Source organism: Sinocyclocheilus rhinocerous, unplaced genomic scaffold, assembly GCF_001515625.1.
Source record: "Sinocyclocheilus rhinocerous isolate Xijiao unplaced genomic scaffold, SAMN03320098_v1.1 scaffold662, whole genome shotgun sequence".
Taxonomy (NCBI): domain Eukaryota; kingdom Metazoa; phylum Chordata; class Actinopteri; order Cypriniformes; family Cyprinidae; genus Sinocyclocheilus; species Sinocyclocheilus rhinocerous.
This window is the reverse complement of record NW_015639782.1, coordinates 1,800,427-1,820,195: the sequence shown is the minus strand read 5'-3', so window position 1 is coordinate 1,820,195 and position 19,769 is coordinate 1,800,427. Positions and strand designations below refer to the sequence as shown.

At 37.3% G+C, this 19,769-nt stretch overlaps 1 protein-coding gene across 1 annotated transcript in view; it reads left to right on the top strand.

Annotated features, from left to right (window-relative positions):
* Positions 1-19,769, top strand: part of LOC107751964 (glypican-3-like) — a 66,543-nt gene that overhangs the window by 35,318 nt on the left and 11,456 nt on the right. Inside the window, exon 5 of the mRNA XM_016567769.1 lies at positions 8,840-9,044. Within this exon, the coding sequence (XP_016423255.1) occupies positions 8,840-9,044 (205 nt within the window). The remainder of the gene's footprint in view (positions 1-8,839; positions 9,045-19,769) is intronic.

Genomic DNA, 19,769 nt, shown 5'->3' with positions numbered 1-19,769 from the left:
TGATCTTCAGAAATCATTCTAATATGCTGATTTATTATTAGAATTATCAACAGTTGTGCAGCCAAATATTTTTAAGTTACGCCTTCTTTCTTTGCGTGAACGTTTGGGCGGCGTTATGCAAATCTTCTCACATCGTGACGTAGACATGTGGGGTGTGTTAGAACGAGCCGTTTTAGGTAGGTGTGGCTGACTCTTAACTTTTATAAAGAATATCTCTTTGGATTTGAGACTTTAGTCTTTGCAACTTTACAGATCTTCTTTATGCACCAAGAGCTTGTAACACTCCAAAGAGAAAGGAAAAATTGAAATCGCATCATATGACCCCTTTAAGCATTATGTATAATCAGTCAGTAATTAAAATTATGAAACTGACTTTTTTTTTTACGTAGAATGAATTATTCAGCTCACTTATAGGAAAGATTATGGCGGAATGGAGACTTAAATGTCAGTTTAATTATCACACAAACCTATAATGCAAAATGTGTAGCACATGAATCATGTTGACTTCTTTTTGCATTTTTGTGCATTGTATTGGAAAAGAGCAGCCAGCACATTCTTCAGAATATCTTTTGTGTTCCACAGAATAAAGAAAGTCATACAGATTTGGAGCAACATGAGGATGACAGAAGGTTTATTTGAGGGTGAACTATACCTTTAAAATTGTGGTTTCTTAAACTTATGGACTGTAGGGCCCCCCATTATCAACAATATTTGAAGGCCCCATGGTTTTTCCAGTTGTTTCTGATTTACTGGATAAGGAGTAAATATATATATATATATATATATATATATATACACACACACACACACACACAATTTCTACATGCATTAAATATGGCAGAGCTTTAGAAAATTAGGCTACCTCATATATCAAGACTTTTCAAGGCCATGGGAGCCCTAGTTCTTTAAACGAAAAAAAAAATGTTTTGAGGGGATGAATTAAAGTTATTTAAGATTGTTTTAATGCTTGTTTTGTTTTGTTTTAAATCATTTTAATTCATCTTGGAAGTTTGCTGAGGCCCCCTAGTGGGTCCCGGCTCCCTAGTTGAGAACCACTGCTTAAAGCACACAATGGGCCATATTTTAACGATCTAAGTGCATGGTGTAAAGCGCACGGCGCAAGTGCACTTAGGGCGTGTCTGAATCAACTTTTGCTAGTTTAACAACGGGAAAAATAATCATGGTCCAAAAAGGGTTGTACATATTCTCTTAATGAGTTATGGGTGTGTTTTGGGCGTAACATGCAATAAACCAATCAGAGTCTCATCTCCCATTCCCTTTAAAGGCCATATTGCGCTATTGACTTTAGACCAGGTTTCAGTTGGTCAAAGGCGCAATGTATTTCAGTTGCTTCAAAATAGCAACGCGCCAACAATGTGCCTGAACACACCTCGTTTTCAGACCAGCACGCCCATGGGCACACAAATGGGTGCAAATGCATTGCGCCAGGTGTATGATATGGGCCCAATGTGTTCATGAGAGAATGCTGAGCTGGGAATCAGACCACATGACTTTGGGAATGATGGCGATAACGTGTCAAGCCCTGGAGCAGAAGACAAGCAAAGCCTGTCCTCAGACACTAATTAGATTTAGCGAGCAGCCCTCGTATCAGAAACTCTTTTAGCTCTCACTGCTCTGTCAAACAATCACCTGCATTTACTGCACACATGCCAACATTAACACTGCTAGATAAAAGGCCTGTGAATTCTTTTCTCTTTTCTTAACGTCAGTTTTTTTTTTTTATTGGGAAAAGTGCAGTTCTGTAAAGGATAAATCATATGTATATTTCATCACAGCTTTTCCAGACATATTTTTATACAAACATAAACAACAAAAACAACAATGAAGCCCACCTTTCTGAATCTGTGTAGTTTTGCCTCTTTTTTTTCTTCTAATGGAACAGATATCTTTGTTCAGAGGCACACAAATCTGTCATTTGTTTAGCTTTCTTTGAAAAGTGGATTTGTTACAGCACTGGGGAAGCTACTACAGAGACTTGTTTAGATTGCAAAGGAACTGATTCAGACGAATGTGGTAAAACACTCATAAATCATCTTTGGAGAAGCCCACACCCAGGCCGCTAGAGGAGGCCTGCTCTTTGTGCTCCTGTCCCAACAGGTATTAGTTCTAGGGAATGAATCTGTCTCTTTCATCTGTCTCAGACGTACTGTGTCTTGCGTGACTGCCTCTTCTTCAGACAGGTGAGAAGGGACGCTGGCAGAGAGAAAGGGAATAAAGGTCCACAAACCCCCCTTTTTATCACCTCAAATTCAATAAATGTTGAGTAATGTATGAAATGTGTGCGCATGCAGGTTTGTATTGAAGTTTCCATGACTCACACAGTGAAAATGTACCATTTTTATCCCTTCTTTCCTCAAGTACGAACCACAACAACTAAAGTGGTTGTGAGGTCCTTACCGATCCACAAAAACACTCATTGTGGCTGTTTATGTGTGTGTGACCTTCAGTTGGTTTCAATGAGGAAATTCAAAAGCGCTGTATGTGGGGCAGAGGTCATAATATAATCAATTTAAGAATGCAGGAAATTACAATTCAAACTAAAACACTTATGCTCCAGGCTTATTCGATTATTCAGATTATTTTCTAAAGAACGATGTGCGCTGCGAGTATTTGAGAGCGTTCATAGTGCTCCATATTAAAGCACAGCAGTGCTGTACATTAAGTTTGGGATCAGTAAGATTTTTTAATGATTTTGAAAGGAGTCATTTGTGCTTACCAAAGCTGCAGGTAATTGAGCAAAAAATACAGTAAAACCGTAATATTGCAAATAATATTACAATTTAAAGTAACTGTTTTCCATCTGAATATATTTTAAAATATAATTTATTCTTGTGATGCAAGCTGAATTTTCAGCATCATTACTCCAGTCTTCAGTGTCACATAATCCTTCAGAAATCATTCTAATATGCTGATTTGCTGCTCAAGAAACATTTCTTATAGTCAATGTTAAAAACAGCTGTGCTGTTTAATATTTTTTTTGTGGAAACCATGATACATTTTCTTCCAAGATTCTTTGATGAATAGAAAATTTAAAAGTAATATAAATTTTTTGTAACATTATAATTGTCTTTACTGTCCCTTTTGATCAGTTTAATGCATCCTTGAATGCATTAAGCTGAATAAAAGTAATTTCTCTCTCTCTCAAAAAAATAAAAAATCTTACCGCAAACTTCTGAACTGTAGTGTATGCCAGTGTAGCTGTTTCATATATAGTACAGCAGCATGCAGAACACCACATGAACAGACCACAAGCTACGGCACAAGTCCAGACATGCTCGTTTTTCATCTTGAACAGGCACAATACATGGTATGATGCTAATCAGAGGTAGGATGGAAAAAACGTCTTTGCTACATTTCATCCGGTTTCCTCGATTTCTCTCTCTCTCGCAAACACATAAACATGTAGGCTGCTGTAAAGGGAAGCCGCGTCCCTGTACTGACCCTGTTTGGGTTACACTTCAAAGCGGTGACACGCTGGATATGGTGCTGCAGCGTGAGGGCCAAACCACAGGCTTTATCTCCGTCCCCTCTGGGGTCTTTATACCCCGGCCATACACAACCCTCAGCTGCTCACTGCCGCCCCACAGCGTGTGTTGTGGTTACCAGAAAGAGAGACGGAGAAAAAAAGTCTTGTCCACTCATGTTTTCTCCACAGTAGGTGGATTTGTTTTTTGTATGTATTGTAAGACTGACTAAGGGAAGAGATCAAAAGAGAAATTTTGCTGCAAAACATGTTTTAGAGAGGAAATGGGAAGGGATGGCATGGAAGCAAAAAATAAGTAATAATAAAAAAATAATAATTGCACATTTTTATCTCACAATTCAGACTGTTTTCATGAAATTCTCAGAAAAAAAAGAGTCAGAATTGTGAATTTGTATAAATTTGCAGTTCTGAGAAAAAAAGACTTTTCATATACAGTATAAACTCAGAATTGTGAGATGTAAACTCAGAATTCTGACTTTTTTCTTGCGATTCCGAGCTTATATCTCACAATTCTGTTTTTTTTTCTGCCACAAAATCAAAAACGTAATTGCTACCTTTTATCTTACAATTCCGACATTTTTGTCTCGCGATTGTGAGTTTGTATCTCACAATTTTAAGTTGATATCTTGCAGTTTTGAGTTTTTTGCTATTCTGAGTTTATATCGTGCAATTCTGAAAAAAAAGTCAGAATTGTAAGATATAAACTCAGAATTGAAACCTTTATTGTGAATTTTTTTTGTTTTGCTTTCATAAAATGGAGGTAATATAGGAATATTTGTGCTTTTTATTACAATAATAACTATTACAATTGTTCAAACTTCAGTTTAAAGATTTAAATAAACCCTTAACTTTCAGTTTAAACTTCATTGTATAACACACCCTTCATGTTTATGCTACAAATATATATATGAATATCTCAAATCGGGGTTTCAAGGGGTTGCATGGGAATGAAGAAAAACAGTGTAAAAAAATTCTCTACATTAACCTCAAAGCAACGCTCACCCACAAGACCATATCATCGCAGCAGCAGGTTTACTGGATGAGATCTGCACTGGGCTAATCATTGTTTAGTCATGGTCTTATAATTTCCAGACCCGCCTGTGAGTTTTCTCCTCTTATACACTCCATTGCTTGTCTGCTTGATTAAACAGTAAACTGCCATGTGGAATTATTATATTGCTCTGAGCACTGACCCTGAGCAGAGTTCAGGCCTGGCGTGGGGCTCAGCGACAGGTCTGTGGTCACTGCGTCTCTCTCTCACAACTGCTCTGCCCTGAGCACTTTGCCATATGTTGACCTTTTGTGAATTTGTGAGCTGAGTTTTCCTTTGCGTTCTGTGCAATAAGGGAAAGAAGGGATCGCATGGCTGAACAGACACTAATTGCATTTTTTGCATTGAGCTCCGCTGCATTCCATGAGCTCCGTGTTCCCAAAGCCTCTGGAGAGAAAGAGGAGGAGGGGAGTCCTCAAGTATGAGGCTTGTTCTTGATTTATCACGCATATTTTGTTTTATTTGTGTCCACTGTGCTTCCTTGAGGCTCTCCAGTATGCGCCAGGCTTGTTTCACAGCAGCAGCACTCCAACTGACACATTGCATTGTGCCCTCACACTGACAGTATTGATCTAAGAAAATAAAAGTGATATCTGGGTTAATATATTAATTTTTTATTAATACATTACACATGGGATGGGTGAAAACTGCTTTTGGTATTGCAATATTTTCAAAATTTTCCCCTTCACTTTTTTAACCATGTTGGTTTGACTGAAAGACACTGTACGTTATGCAAATTTCTATATATTCTACATTTGATGAGCAAAAACATACTTTTAATTATTTGATTATAGATCAAATATATAGAAAGAAAGAAAGAAAATAATACTTTAATAAGGATGAACTGATATTCAAATAATCAAATAAATGCTTTTTTTAAAACTTTTAATTCATAAAAAAATCCTGACAAAAATGTATCACAGTTTCACAAAAATATTAAGCAATATTAACTGTTTTCAACATTGATAATAATAAGAAATGTTTCTTGAGCTGCAAATCAGCATATTAGATTGATTTCTGAAGGATCATGGGACACTGAAGACTGGAGAAATGATGCTGAATATTTTTTACATCACAGGAATAAATTACATTTGAAAATATATTCAGATAGAAAGCAGTTTTTTAAAGCTGTAATAATATTTTCACAATATTACTGTATTTTGGTGAGCATCAGAGACTTCTTTCAAAAATCTTATGAACCCAAACCTTTGAAAACTATTTTTTAACCGACCACCGCCCAGCGTTCAGTATTGATCCCCCCCATCTTTCAGACCACAGCTCCACCTGTGATTATTACAAATTTGCTCTTAATAAAATCTAATTTACATAAGAAGGGGAAGCACATTTACCATGGGAGCGAACCCAATGTTAAGAGCATACTGCTTAAGTTGTCTAACTTGCTGAATAGACAGTGTTTATGCGCCTGTCAATGTACGACAGATGTCTTTTTTCAAACAATGGGTGAGTAATTCACTCTATTATTTTATATTGCTTCATAAAAGCCTATATTGCAAAACACTGAGTTGTTAAAAAGGTTTATAGTGCATTTTCATAATGTTTCTGCTGAATTCAGCACACAACGTGAGATAAAAATAGACTCCAAAATACTAGTGGCACATGCTCTTCTGTTACACAGCATTGTGTACAGTATGAAAGCTGTAACCGGTTAACATGCTAAACAAAATAAACGTCAGCTTTACAGCATGAACAAGTTTCCCCTTTCCTTCACTCTGACGCAGTGGCACCAGCTAGAAATGTACTTATAATCAGCCAAACCAAAGCATCCTATGCTACCTCAGCTGGCCTGTGCATGTGTGTGTGTGGGGGGGGGTTAAGTGGCTGTGCTCCATCCATTCGGCCTTCTCTCCATATACCCAGCCAAACTTTTCTCTTTTCTTTTCTCCCTCTACCTTTTTTAGAGTTTGTTTTAAAATACCCTCGACCACATTTCTCTCTCTCTCTCTCTCTCTTTTTCTCTTTACGACTGTTTGCTTCAAGAGTTTAAATGGATTGTCGGGACAGCCCGTCTCACATCGTTACTGGGCAACGGTCTTCAGGAAGGAATTCAGAGCCCTCAGTAAATGTGCTTAGGGCTTAGACTCATGCAGCTCTCCAAAAACATGCTGTTGAAACAAGAGAGCCGAGTGCATTAAAGGCCCATTCCTCGCACAGGGGAAACAGGCGCGTTTGTTGTCATTTCAGTTTCATGAACTGCAGAAGTCATTGAGGGAGTGTGGTTTCACTAGGTGGCGCTATGCCAAGCTCATTTTCACACCGTTATCAGGCATCTTTTGTCCGCTGTATGCTTTTTGGTGTCATTGCCGGTGGGCAAACTGCATAAATGAATCAGTTTCTCTGTCACTGCTATAACCGGCCCTGCGGACTTGTTCAAACAGAAGCGGTCTGTGCCTCCCGTGTTTCAGGCCTGAATGGAGGCCTGTGTGGAGATCTGGTGGAACATGTTGTATGACTTTCCCTACTGACCCCCTGAGAATGCACTGACATTAAATCACAGATGGAGGGGTTTGTATGTTTAGTGAGGCCTGTTTATCATCTGAGGGGTAAAATATAATAATTATCCTTTTTTTGAGAGAGAGAGAGAGAGAGAGCTATGTGCTGGTCAGAAGCTGTTGCTCTATGATTTGTTTCAGAGCGAAGCCATCCATAGCCAGACCCATCTGATCTCAATTTTCTCCTGTAGACAAAAACAACAACAGCAACGAAAAAACCAACAACAACTAGCACATGCTTGTGTCCGCACATCGGAAGGAAATCAATAAAAGAGGGAGACAGAGTAGAAAGATTAAAGGAAAAGCAGAAGACGGAGGGGGACGATGGAATTTTCAGCAATTATAGTTTGGCAAAACACAACAGCGGTCGATGTAAGAATCAACTCATTTAACGTTTATCCTTTTATGCCTGACTCTATTTCAGTGCAGTACTGTTTAAAAAGAGAGACATGAAAAAGTCTTTTGGAAATTAATGGCTTGATGAGATAATTTAACTTTATATATTTAACCTTGTCATGCTCAAAATCAATCCTCAATGTGAAGTTTTATACATACCACACATACTGCATATGAAGCAATTTATGAAATAGCATTTTTGTCAGGAAGGAGCTGATCTGTTTAACCCAAAATGAAATCAAAATAATTGGTGGATGCATACTTATCAACATCAAGATTTTAGGTTAAAAATAATACTGAAAGTGTAGGTTCTTTATCTGGTCTGAATTTGTTTTATTTTCTTTTTCTATTTTTTTTTTTTTCCACTTTTTTAAATGGTCTTGCAGAGTGAAGAATTCATTTTTAATAAATTTAACTTGTAGCTTTTTTTAAATGAATATGCAATCATATCAGCTCACATGTTATGCATAATAATTCTAAAATAATTCACAAAATGCTATTTAAAATAGTTTGGAGTTACACCACAGGATTATCAACATCAAGATTTTAGGTTAAAAATAATACTGAAAGTGTAGGTTCTTTATCTGGTCTGAATTTGTTTTATTTTCTTTTTCTATTTTTTTTTTTTTCCACTTTTTTAAATGGTCTTGCAGAGTGAAGAATTCATTTTTAATAAATTTAACTTGTAGCTTTTTTTAAATGAATATGCAATCATATCAGCTCACATGTTATGCATAATAATTCTAAAATAATTCACAAAATGCTATTTAAAATAGTTTGGAGTTACACCACAGGACATGCTGTACTGTAATAGAATAGAATGTCAACTACCAATACAATTTTAAACCAAATTCTGTTGTTATTTGTTCTGCTATTAAGATATTATGTTTTTTATCTTCTACAATCATCTCTCAAAAACTACTCTCAGAGTCTATCCAGTAAATCTAATTAGTTTCCATCCACCGTGTTGGCCATTTTTCTCTGTATGCTGAAATCACTGTGAAAAAAATATTTGACTTTTATCACTAACAAATTAATTTCACCATGACTTTGTTTGACAGTTTTCGTCTACAGTTTGATTGTTATCTGAAAACAAATCCATAAGCCTAATCGCATACTGATATATGATACATGTTCTTGAGCAGGGATTCCAAAACTTTTTTTTCAATGGAATCTCTTTGACCAGAAATATTTACTTGAAGTGTCCCTTGAGATGTTAATATTTCAATAATTTAACATATTTACACACCCAGTTTGGGAAACCCTGTCCTAGAGTAGTAGCAGCCAATAGCAATTATGGCATATCTGTTCAGCATAAGTATAATGTTTTATTCTATTTATCCACCACACTCAATGCTAATGGTCTTTTCTCTGTAGCTTTTGCGGATGGTGACGTTGCCTGAAAAGCGATGGAGAGCTCGACCAGGAGAGGGTGCTGCGAGGAGAGACCCAGCCGGACATGGTCAGGCAGACGAGGATGAGGAGGGTCTAGAAAGCGGGGACTGTGATGATGAAGATGAGTGTACTGGTGTTTCTGGACTCGGGCCGCCCCCGAGACGCAAACGCCTGCGCATCTTTGCAGGTCAGTGATAGCACCCACTCGAACTCATTCTTAGTGTCAGTGAGTTTTTAATTGGTCCTACTGTAAATTATATTGCCCAATCTATGTTAAAGTTGCCCTAACTTCACAGGTTACAGGTAGCTGTGTATTATTAGTGACCTCGCGACCCTATCATTGTCCGAGGAAACAAATAGGCTACATGGGAGATGTTTCCTTTGATGCAAAACAAAGCACAAAAGAACCAACAAACCATGTTAGTGCAAAGAAACTAAACAGAGGCAACGAATAAGAGTAGAAGGGCAGGAACAAGGAGTTTGATACTGACTGACAAAGCCGGACCAGCTGAGCAAACACAACAGAGGGAGTTGTCGTCCTGGTCGTGTTTTTGTGGTAGAGATTTGGGCTCTCAGGGTAGCACCGCAAGGGGCCCAGGGTTACACTGAGAATCCCACTTATAAAGCACATGTGGAAGGACAGGATAACGCACATATCAGCACTCAAATTCACACCGAGGAAGTGAAGCGGTGATAAAACGCCCAGCATCGAGCTCTGAGGTCTGAATGCTCTCTGAACTGTGAGCTGGCAGTGTTTGTGTGCGTGTCCTTCCTCCCTCTCGCAGAAGATTTACTGCTTTGATTATTAAGAATGAAGAGAATGCATTTTGGGCACGGGATGAACACTTGGCGATATATCTTTCCTGTCTTGGAATTTTATATCCCACTCCTCTCTCCAGTCCTCTCTCATTCTCTGTGTGTTTGTGTGTGTGTGTGTGTGTGTGTGTGTGTGTTAGGTCGGTGGGTCACGACCCAAGAATGAATCACAGGATTGTTCTGATAGTGTTGTGGACAGCAGGGCAAAACAATGCTAAATGCTAATAATAAAAAGCAACCATATAATCAATCATTCAGGTTAGGACACTTAGAAGGGATGAGAAATCACTTCTGATATTTTTATTGTTTATGTCAAAGGCTGTGCAAACTTTATGGGGTTTTGGCACAAGTTAAAGGCAGGGTATGTGATTTTTCAAAAACGCTTTAGAAAACTGATTCGGGCCGAATCGCAAAACAAACTTGTAGCCAATCAGCAATAAGGGGCGTGTCTACTCGTGATGTGGAGGAGAGCGCGTTCAGTGCATGGGACGGACATTAGCCGAGCCGAGCGACAGAAAGATAGAGATGGCGGATAAAAAACAAAAGAGGAAAACGTCTGCGGAACGATAAGGCAAGAAGTAGGACCCGTGTAAATATCAGATCAGCTTTCCAGCGCTGGAGAGAACTCAAGGAGCGGAGGCCTGCGATCGGACGCCGAGGTTGCTTTGTTTCTTCTCAATAGGTGAGTAACACCGTGTCTACAACAGCTAAAGTCTGCCTACACTGGACACGATCAAACGACCGTTGAAAACCATTTGAAATCGGTGTCAGCACGTCATAAATAGAACCCGGCAGCAGTTTTCTGTCGGGATTTGTTGCGCCGCGCCGCTCACGTCCGTAGACACGGTGTAACATTGGTTTTGCTTTGTTTCACAGAACTAATCGTTGCCTGGGTTGCGTACATATATGTGGGGCGGAGCTATCAAAATAGGGGCAAGACCCTTTTGGGGTAGGGGCGTGTTTGTTTTGGTGATTTCAAATATCAACATTGGCTACCAGAAATCACTTACTCTGCCTTTAATATGCCACTTGGTAATATGGCTAATGCTAATACAGCATTTTTAGCCCTGTGTTGATTCTGTGTGTTAATTAGCTACATTTGAGCAACTTTTCACAGGCAAAAAGGTCAGTTGTCAATTGTCAGTAGTTTAGCAATGTAATGAAGCACAGCTGACACAAAAGTCACTTTCAGTTAAAGCAGCTTTCTGTTGGTCATCTTGGCAAAACTGTGTGACCAACTTGAACCTGTCGCGAAATCTTCGTGGGGAAATCTTTCATCCTCATGCAAAAGGTGTTGTATGTGTTTTCCAAATGACTGGATTGAGCCCACAAAAAAATGACATACAATGGTAAATTTGACCACACATTTAGGGTTGGTTCACCCAGAACATGTTTTTGCGTTAAACTGCTCTGCTTTCCACTGTAAACATAGAAAAAAAAACATTTCTTGCTGCTTTTTCAGCATAAAGGCCTAAGCACGGCATTTTTAAAGACACTTCAAGTTAAATTAATTCAGTTTCAAAACATTTCGTGCATAATTTTAAATATCAGAGAAGGCAGTTAGCTATAACAAAGGCGATTAACTTTCAAAAACAGTGTTCAATTCTGCTGTTCTGCTGTTGTTTATGCATTTACAAAATTATCGGTTTTCCTGTTTGGCTAATATTATGTTCATAATTTTACAGGTAACAATTTACAATAAGGTTCTATTTGTTAACTATATTTAATGCATTAACTAGTATTAACTAACAATAAGAAATGCATTTGTTCCAGTATTTATTAATCTTTGTTAACGTCAGGCTGATGATACACGGGGCAACTTTTTGAGCAATTTTGCCGGGCAACTTTTTTTGAGCAATGTTGCTTGGGCACTTTCCCATTTAGAATGGGTAACAAATTTCTATCTGGATACTTTAGATCGGTCGTGGGCCCTGTGTCTCACCTGGTTGCCCATTGATGGCAACACTGCCCAAAGTTGCTCAGCAACACTGCTCAAAAAGTTGCCCCGTGTATCATCAGCCTTAATTAATAGGTCTATTAACTAACATTTATAGATACAACTTTTCGTTTTAATAATCTATTAGTGAATGTTGGAATCAACATTAACTACGATTAATAAATGCTTTAGAAGTATTTTTCGTTGTTAGTTTGTTAACTAATGTAGTTAACTAATGTTAACAAATGGAACATTATTGTAAAGTGTTACCATTTTACATTTTGTCATACAGTTTCATGTTTGATTCTTGTTCAATATTTGACCAATATTCTTGCTCAAGTTTTGTTTTAGTGTAGACCTTTAGGCCTCTGATGAAACAGGTACACAGATAACAGCAGATAGGCAGAAAGCTGCTGATGACCCAGTAAAACACGCTTCGGCCCTGCTGTCTTTTCATCCCATTTTGGTCGTTCGGGGAGGGGTCAGGAAGCCAGAATGCTGAAGGTCATCCATAGGCAGGTTTCCTAATGGAAGTCCTGTCTGTGCCCGGTGTGCTGAGATGGACGACGTAGATCTGGTTTCTCAAAGCTCTGCGAAAGAGACAAAGCTTTGGTGCTGCGCAGTGGCCTGGGGATCGTGACGGACAGAACAACAACTAGGTGCAGACAGGCCGCACCTTGGGCCCAGACCCCTCCGTAAATCAAAGCTGTCTGCTGGACAGTAATTTCGTGGATGTTCTGAATGATCTGGATTGATTGATAAATCATCATTTACTCTGGGCACAGATTCCAGGCCTCCTTACCCCCCAGGACTGTCCCCAACCCCCATACCGACCCACGCATTCCAGGCCAGCAGAGCTATTCCAGGACACGGGCTGTGTGTGTGTCCTGTGCACACACCCCAAGATACACACAGCCGGCGCTGAGGTCGTGTCATCTGCCTCACCACACTCACTTTAATGTCAGCCGCCCGCTTTTTTTGTGAGATTATGTGAGCAGCGGTGCAGTCCAGCGCTAATCAAACCTGCTGTTATTACATATTTAATGCTGCTTCATGAGAAAGGGTTTGTATGAGATACTCTAATTGTTTAAACTGAAATAGTGATGTCAGTATTAAACTGTTAAACCGTATGTAAAATAAGTGTATGCATCACAATAAGTGTATAACAATAAGTGTCCTCCGTGGTCCCGTAGTCATGTGATCTCAATGTGGTTTCATGGAAGTGTTCAGAAGTTCTGTTTATTTCTTTGTGTGCAATAGACTGATTTTCACCAGTTCCAACTAAGTGTGATATATATTTTATACAACAGTTCTATAAACAAGACATTAATAATGAATAACTGGCCAGTTATTAAGTTTATTTTTTCACTGCCAACAACATAAATACTTGCAAAAAAGCAAAAGCGGGATCAAGTGTTTTCAGAGATCAACGCAGAGACTGAAACGCCACGAACACAAACAATTAGAGTGATACAAAGTGAAGCAACTCAGTACTTCACAATATGGCTCGGTTTGTTAAAGGGGTCATATGATGCTGCTAAAAAGAACATTATTTTGTGTATTTGGTGTAATGAAATGTGTTTATGCGGTTTAAAGTTAAAAAAACACATTATTTTCCACATACTGTACATTATTGTTTCTCCTCTATGCCCCGCCTTTTTGAAACGCGTCGATTTTTACAAAGCTCATCGTTCTGAAAAAACGGTCTGATACGGTCTGATAAGATCTTCTTTATGCACCAAGAGCTTGTAACACTCCAAAGAGAAAGGAAAAATTGAAATCGCATCATATGACCCCTTTAACATTAGTTCATGCAGCTGGTATTATAATCCTACAATTTTATAGCATTTTATTAATCTTGGTTGATGTTCATTTCTACATACATGCTAGAACATTTTAACCCTTTAAAGTTGTATATAATTAAATTAATGTATTATATTTTTACATGAATGTATTATAAACAAATATGAACTAACAATAAACAGCATATAAATAGTATATTTATAAATTAGCATTAAACTAAATTATTAAAATAAAACATTCTAATAAATGATAAAGTAATTCTTTAAAATTGATGTATTAAAAACAATAAGATTCTAATAAAAAATAAAATTATAGCACTTTTATTTAAAATTATAATTAAAAAAATATATTATAAAAATGTTGATCATAATTCATTCATGATAAAAAAGAAAGAAAAGAAAAGTAATAACACCACTCTCGAAATGGTGCTTGGCCAATCAAACAAGAGGAATAGATTTCATATTTTATTTATAAAATGGTATTAAATGAGTGGAATTTAAAAAATAAATTATTATAAAATAATTATCATTAAAATTAAAGTAATAATTAAATATTATACCATTTTAATCATATTGTATAACATTATACTAAATATTATTATATAGAATTAATAATGTAGTATTATAATTTTAAAAAATATTATGCAAATTGTTCATAATTAGTTCATAAGAACAAATATACTTTAATGACATTTATTGTAGTGTTAAAAAAAAAAACATGAAAAGTAATATCAGCACTCTTGAAACGGTGCTTGGCCAATCAAATAAGAGAAATTTATTTCATATTTGATGTATAAAATTGTATTCGTAATGGTGAGTGTTTGAGAGAGATACCAGACATAGACCTGCTCTTCCAGTCTCCTCACTTTAGTTAGGACAGCACGCCTGCACTAAGCCAAACCATAAACCTCGTGCCCAGCTGTCATCACTGCCTTTCATTCTTTATGAGCTTCCACCCCTTTCTATCATACTTTCTCATCTTTTTCTGCATCGAGACCCTGAACGATCACCCCATTTCGTGTCTCCAAACAAAGTATCTCATTCAGCCTATCTGTTACAAGTGCTTGGCTGCTTTTCTGACATTTCCCACCCTCTCTGCGCTCCTTGGTTCCCTTCTCATTTTATCAAGGAGGAGCCCAGGAGGAGTTGATGAATGTAGCTATCACCGAAAGGCCAAACTTTTTTTCATCAGCAATCTCAGACCAAGATTTTTGAGAGGGCTGGTCGAAGTGTGCTGGGCTCTGCAGCCTTGACCACTCTGCCGCACAGCATGGGCCCTGTCAAAAGAGCTCTTGTTATTTTCCAGTGCTCAGCAGACGTTTGGTCACTGTAAGTGCTGAGGAGCATTTTTTCTTTGAAGCTCTTTGGCCCTTTATCAGCAGGCGAGGGTTAGCAAAATACAATGTGGAAATATGCCTGTAATGTGAAACACGCAGCTCGCTGTGAGAGCCTGGGCAGGGCTCGAGTCTCAGGTCTGCTACAGATTTACTTAAGATATGGAGGGAGTAAGAGAGATAGAGAGGAGAGGAAATTTTGTGATGGATGGTGTGAATTTGTGAGACGAAAACACAGGCGCATTCGAACGCAAGCGCACTTTTCTTGCAGCATAAATAGTTTCATCCTTCCTCTGATGTTGAGGCTGGAATGCTAACAGGCTCCATGTGTCACCTCTGACCTCTAGCACCTGATAGGTGAGGAGCAAAGCAGACGTTTTCCATTACGGCACATTACAGCACAGGCATTCTGCGGCCGCTCTGTGCCGCAGCCGTAAACAAGCTGCATATGAGGCCGGCCTGCCTAGTGTAGGTAGCATGCGCTGTCAATCTGTGTGTTTATGTGAGGAGGTATACGTTTATATGAGTGTGTGTGTGAGTGGGTGGGTTTAATTAGCTATGCTTTGAGGACAAAATCTATCCCTAGAAGCTAGCTAAATATGACAAAATCTCCTTTTGTGGAAACATACTTTAAAAAAAATTTTGGTAACACTTTACAGTGAGGTTCAATTAGTTAATGTGAGTTGGGTATTGTAAACTAATAATGAACAACTTTTTTACAGCATTTAGGCCGTGTGTCCACCATAGCATTTTTAGCCAGCTGAAAACGCCTAGCTGTGAGCACTTTAGAGTGCTTCTGCGGCGCAGCTTTGAAATGCTTTGGTTGCTATGATATGGAATATCCGCAGAAGTAATGTGGCAGATGCATCGTGAATTAAATGTTGCAAGCATTATTGTTCATATTAATATTCGTAGTAGTCCAGGAACCCCATCTGGTACAGACAAGAATTCTCGGAGACAAGCAAATATTAACGTCTCCTCCAAAGTTGTTAGTTGTAGTACAAGTAGAATGTGTGACAGGTGGTTGGAGTGGTATTTGCCCCGCCCCTCCTCCACTGTGATTGGACGTCTGACTAAAAAATGACAGTGATGAGCACTGCGTTTTACCCAGAGTTGGCCATTCTTCAACTCTTGACGTCAAGAAAAAAAAAACGCCCGAGCGCTCCGTGAAAATATGGTGTTTTAAAAAACGCAACGCTGCCATTGAAAACTATTTTAAAAATACACTAGCCTCGGGAAAAAATGCTTTGGTAGACACATGGCCTTAATAATCTTAAATGATATTAATGTATAAATATATTTTTGATTCCTATGTGTTCATAATATATTAATGTCAATTAATACAACTTATGCAACAATGTGTGTATCAACGTTACACAAATGTGAAATGTTATTTTGGTAACACGTTACAATAAGGTTTAATTTGTTAACATTAGTTAACTACATTAGTTAACATGAACTGACAATGAAAAATACTTAACATTTACTAATACATTATTGAATTTAAAATTTGTATCTGTTTATATTATTTACTGGACCTGAACTAACATGAACTAACAAAGAACAGTTGTATTTTTATTAACTAAATAAAAATTGAACAAATACTGTAATAAGTGTTTTGCCTATTGTTATTTAATGATATTTAAAGGAACACTCCACTATTTTTGAAAATAGGCTCATTTTCCAACTCCCCTAGAGTTAAACAGTTGAGTTTTACCGTTTTCGAATCCATTCAGCCGATCTCCGGGTCTGGCGGTAGCACTTTTAGCTTAGCTTAGCACAGATCATTGAATCTGATTAGACTGTTAGCATCTCGCTCAAAAATGACCAAAGAGTTTCTATATTTTTCCTATTTAAAACTTGACTCTTCTGTAGTTACATCGTGTACTAAGACCGACGGAAAATGAAAAGTTGCGATTTTCTAGGTGCATAATATCATTGCGCCTGCTGCACCTATGGTACGGCAGCAAAGTTCCTTGATTATTACACCGGAATGAGAGTATAGTTCCTAGCCATATCGGCCTAGAAAATCGCAACTTTTCATTTTCCTTCAGTCTTAATACACGATGTAATGAGCTTATTTTCAAAAATAGTGGAGTGTTCCTTTAATGCATTAACGTTAACTCATGGGACTTTATTGTAAAATGTTACTGTTATTTTCCATTATTTTCATGTTAGCTGTTGTTTTAACTAATGTTAAGTGAACCTTAACTTTAACGTGTAACCAAAAACATTAATCTGATGGAATTTACATGATTAAATTATTTTACTTTTTTAAATTAATAAAGTATCTTTATTTATTTATTTGTTTGTTTGTTTAATTTTTAGGGTAGAGTTTGAGTTAGTCTGCAATATTTAAGTTTAGGTTTATATAAGAACAAAAGAAGTCTCATTTAGATAAACAGTGTGTTTGTGTGTGTGTGTGTGTGTGTGTGTGTGTGTGTGTGTGTGTGCGTGCGTTCCTGTTGTATGGGAGTTTGTATGCAGGTATGAGAATGCATGTAATGTTTGTGTATGTAAGGGCAAATTCAGTGGTGTTTGGACAGCAGATGTTTGGCTGCAGTGGCCCAGGTGCTTGGAGCTATAGACAACACAGATGTCTGCTCAGTGTAATGTGGAAATCAACTTGAAACACACCTGGAAATGAACAGGGCCAAAATGTTCAGGAAATGAGCAAGAGTAAAGTCATTTCTCAGTTATCTTTAGCTTCCCCTTATATACGGTGAATGTCAAGTGAGACCAAAACCAAAGCAATAACACTGAGAATGTTTCTTAAATTCACTTCTTGGTACATCTTAGTAATGAAATATGATAACATTTAATTTGCCATTAATTTCCTGAGATAATTAGTCTTTGTTCAGCCCTGTAGAGAATTATGCTTAGTAGTTTAATAGAATGGACTGAAAAAGCATGTACTGTACCAATTAAAAAGTTTAAGGTGGGTAAGATTTTTTAAAAGTTTTTAAAAGTCTCTTATGCTCACCAGGCTGCATTTAATTGATTTAATACAGTAATATTGTGGAATATTATTACAATTTAATATACAATGTAATTGTATTAAATATTTTAAAATGTAATTTATTCCTGTGAAGGCAAAGCTGAATTTTTAGTATCATTACTAGTCTTCAGGGTCACATGATCCTTCAGAAATCTTTCAAATATGATGATTTGCTGCTCAAACATTTATTATTATTATCAATATTGAATAAAAAGTTTTAAAAAAACAGCATTTACCATATGGAATGTCATTTATTTATTACAAATGTTTATAAATAAATGTCAGCGTTCTTGCCATTTTTGATCAGTTTAATGCATTCGTGATCCCAAACTCTTCAATGGTAGACAAACATGGTGGTTCTTTATGGATAATATATTTTTTTAGCATTTTCATCCTAATGCAGTTTTAGAACCATCTGGTGTACTGGTGTGCAACTTTCCGTTTCTATTTCCTTTCTCTCTTTCATGATTTGTTAGTTGTTTTGCATTAAGTATAGATTTAGAAACGATTATTCATTTCTAAATCTATACTTAATGATTATTATTTTTAGTTCACCCAAAAATGAAAATTCTGTCATCATTTACTCACCCTGATGACATTCCCCATCCACATGGGCTTTTTCTTCAGTAGAACACAATAGGAGAAATTATGAAGAATGTACCAGGAGAACGAATGGGCGCTGAAGCGATCAAACTTCAAAATGAATTCAAGGATGTGAAGTTTTCTCACCTAACAGCAGAAAATGGTAAAATCTCAGCACTTATTATGACCTGTCGAGTTAGATTAAGGCTCATCCAAGGCCGTTTGCAAAACTAGATGAGATGAGAAAAGCGAGATCAGTAAATGGAAAAAGAGAGCAGATGGTGTTTTTTTCCTCTTTGAGAAATGAGCAATGGCAGCATCGCATCTGTAAATAATCCTGATCACAGAGAGAGGAAGTTTGCCATGAGAAACAGCCCAGTGGATCTGGCTCCTTCTACAAGGGGTCCTTATTTCTTCCTCTGTATATAAACAACAATCCCTCCCCACACACACACACACAAACACACACACGCAACCGTATGCACTTAACAGATAACCACATACACAGAGAAATAATGATACCTAACCAGCATTTGTGTAAACAGTGCCTGACTTGATATGCACAAGAGCTGGATGGATTACATCTACAGTCATTCCCATTGTGGAAGGCTTAACATGGTGGCTGGGAGTTTATGGCGTCTCACCAAACATTGTTGTATGCGGTAGGCTGGTTTCAAAGAATAACAAAGGTAATGTTGTCACATTAAAGCAGGAAGCTCAGCAGTTGTGTTTATAACAAAAAATAATAAACTAATTAGAATCAAATTTCACAAAGAGAACACCTTTTTCCTCTGTCCAATACATTTTTGTGCTTGAGAGTTTCCAATAGAAAGTGTTTGTTTGTGTAAGCATTTTATTTACATTAGCGGGAGTTTTTGACGTCCAGACATCTTCCTGCGTCATGTCTGTCAGCCACCACAACGTCTGGAAACACAAACTGTCTCACCTACTGTGGGTCATCCGTAAACCAGGAGGCACAGAAAGATCCATGAGGTTGCATTTGAGGTTAATAGGGATTTACTTAGTGACAGATATTTATGGAAAATAGTTACAAAATATCACCATAGTAACCATAGTTTCTACCAAAATATCATAGTCAGTGGTGTTTGTTACTGACAAGCATTGCTATAGAGTGCAATAGTTCGGAAATGAAAGTAAAAATCCAATTAATTTACTCCATCGAAAAATTGTTTAATAAAAACAACATATAAATCCGTTGGTATTTCTGTAACTTTTCTGGACTGAAGCATTTACATTTAGTCATTTAGCAGACGCTTTTATCCAAAGCGACTTACAAATGAGGACAATAAAAGCAGTCAAAACGAACAAAAGAGCAACAATATATAAGTGCAAATGACAAGTCTCGGTTAGCCTAACGCAGTACATGTAGCAAGGTATACACACATATACACACACACACAAAGAAAAACAAGTAGATAGAATA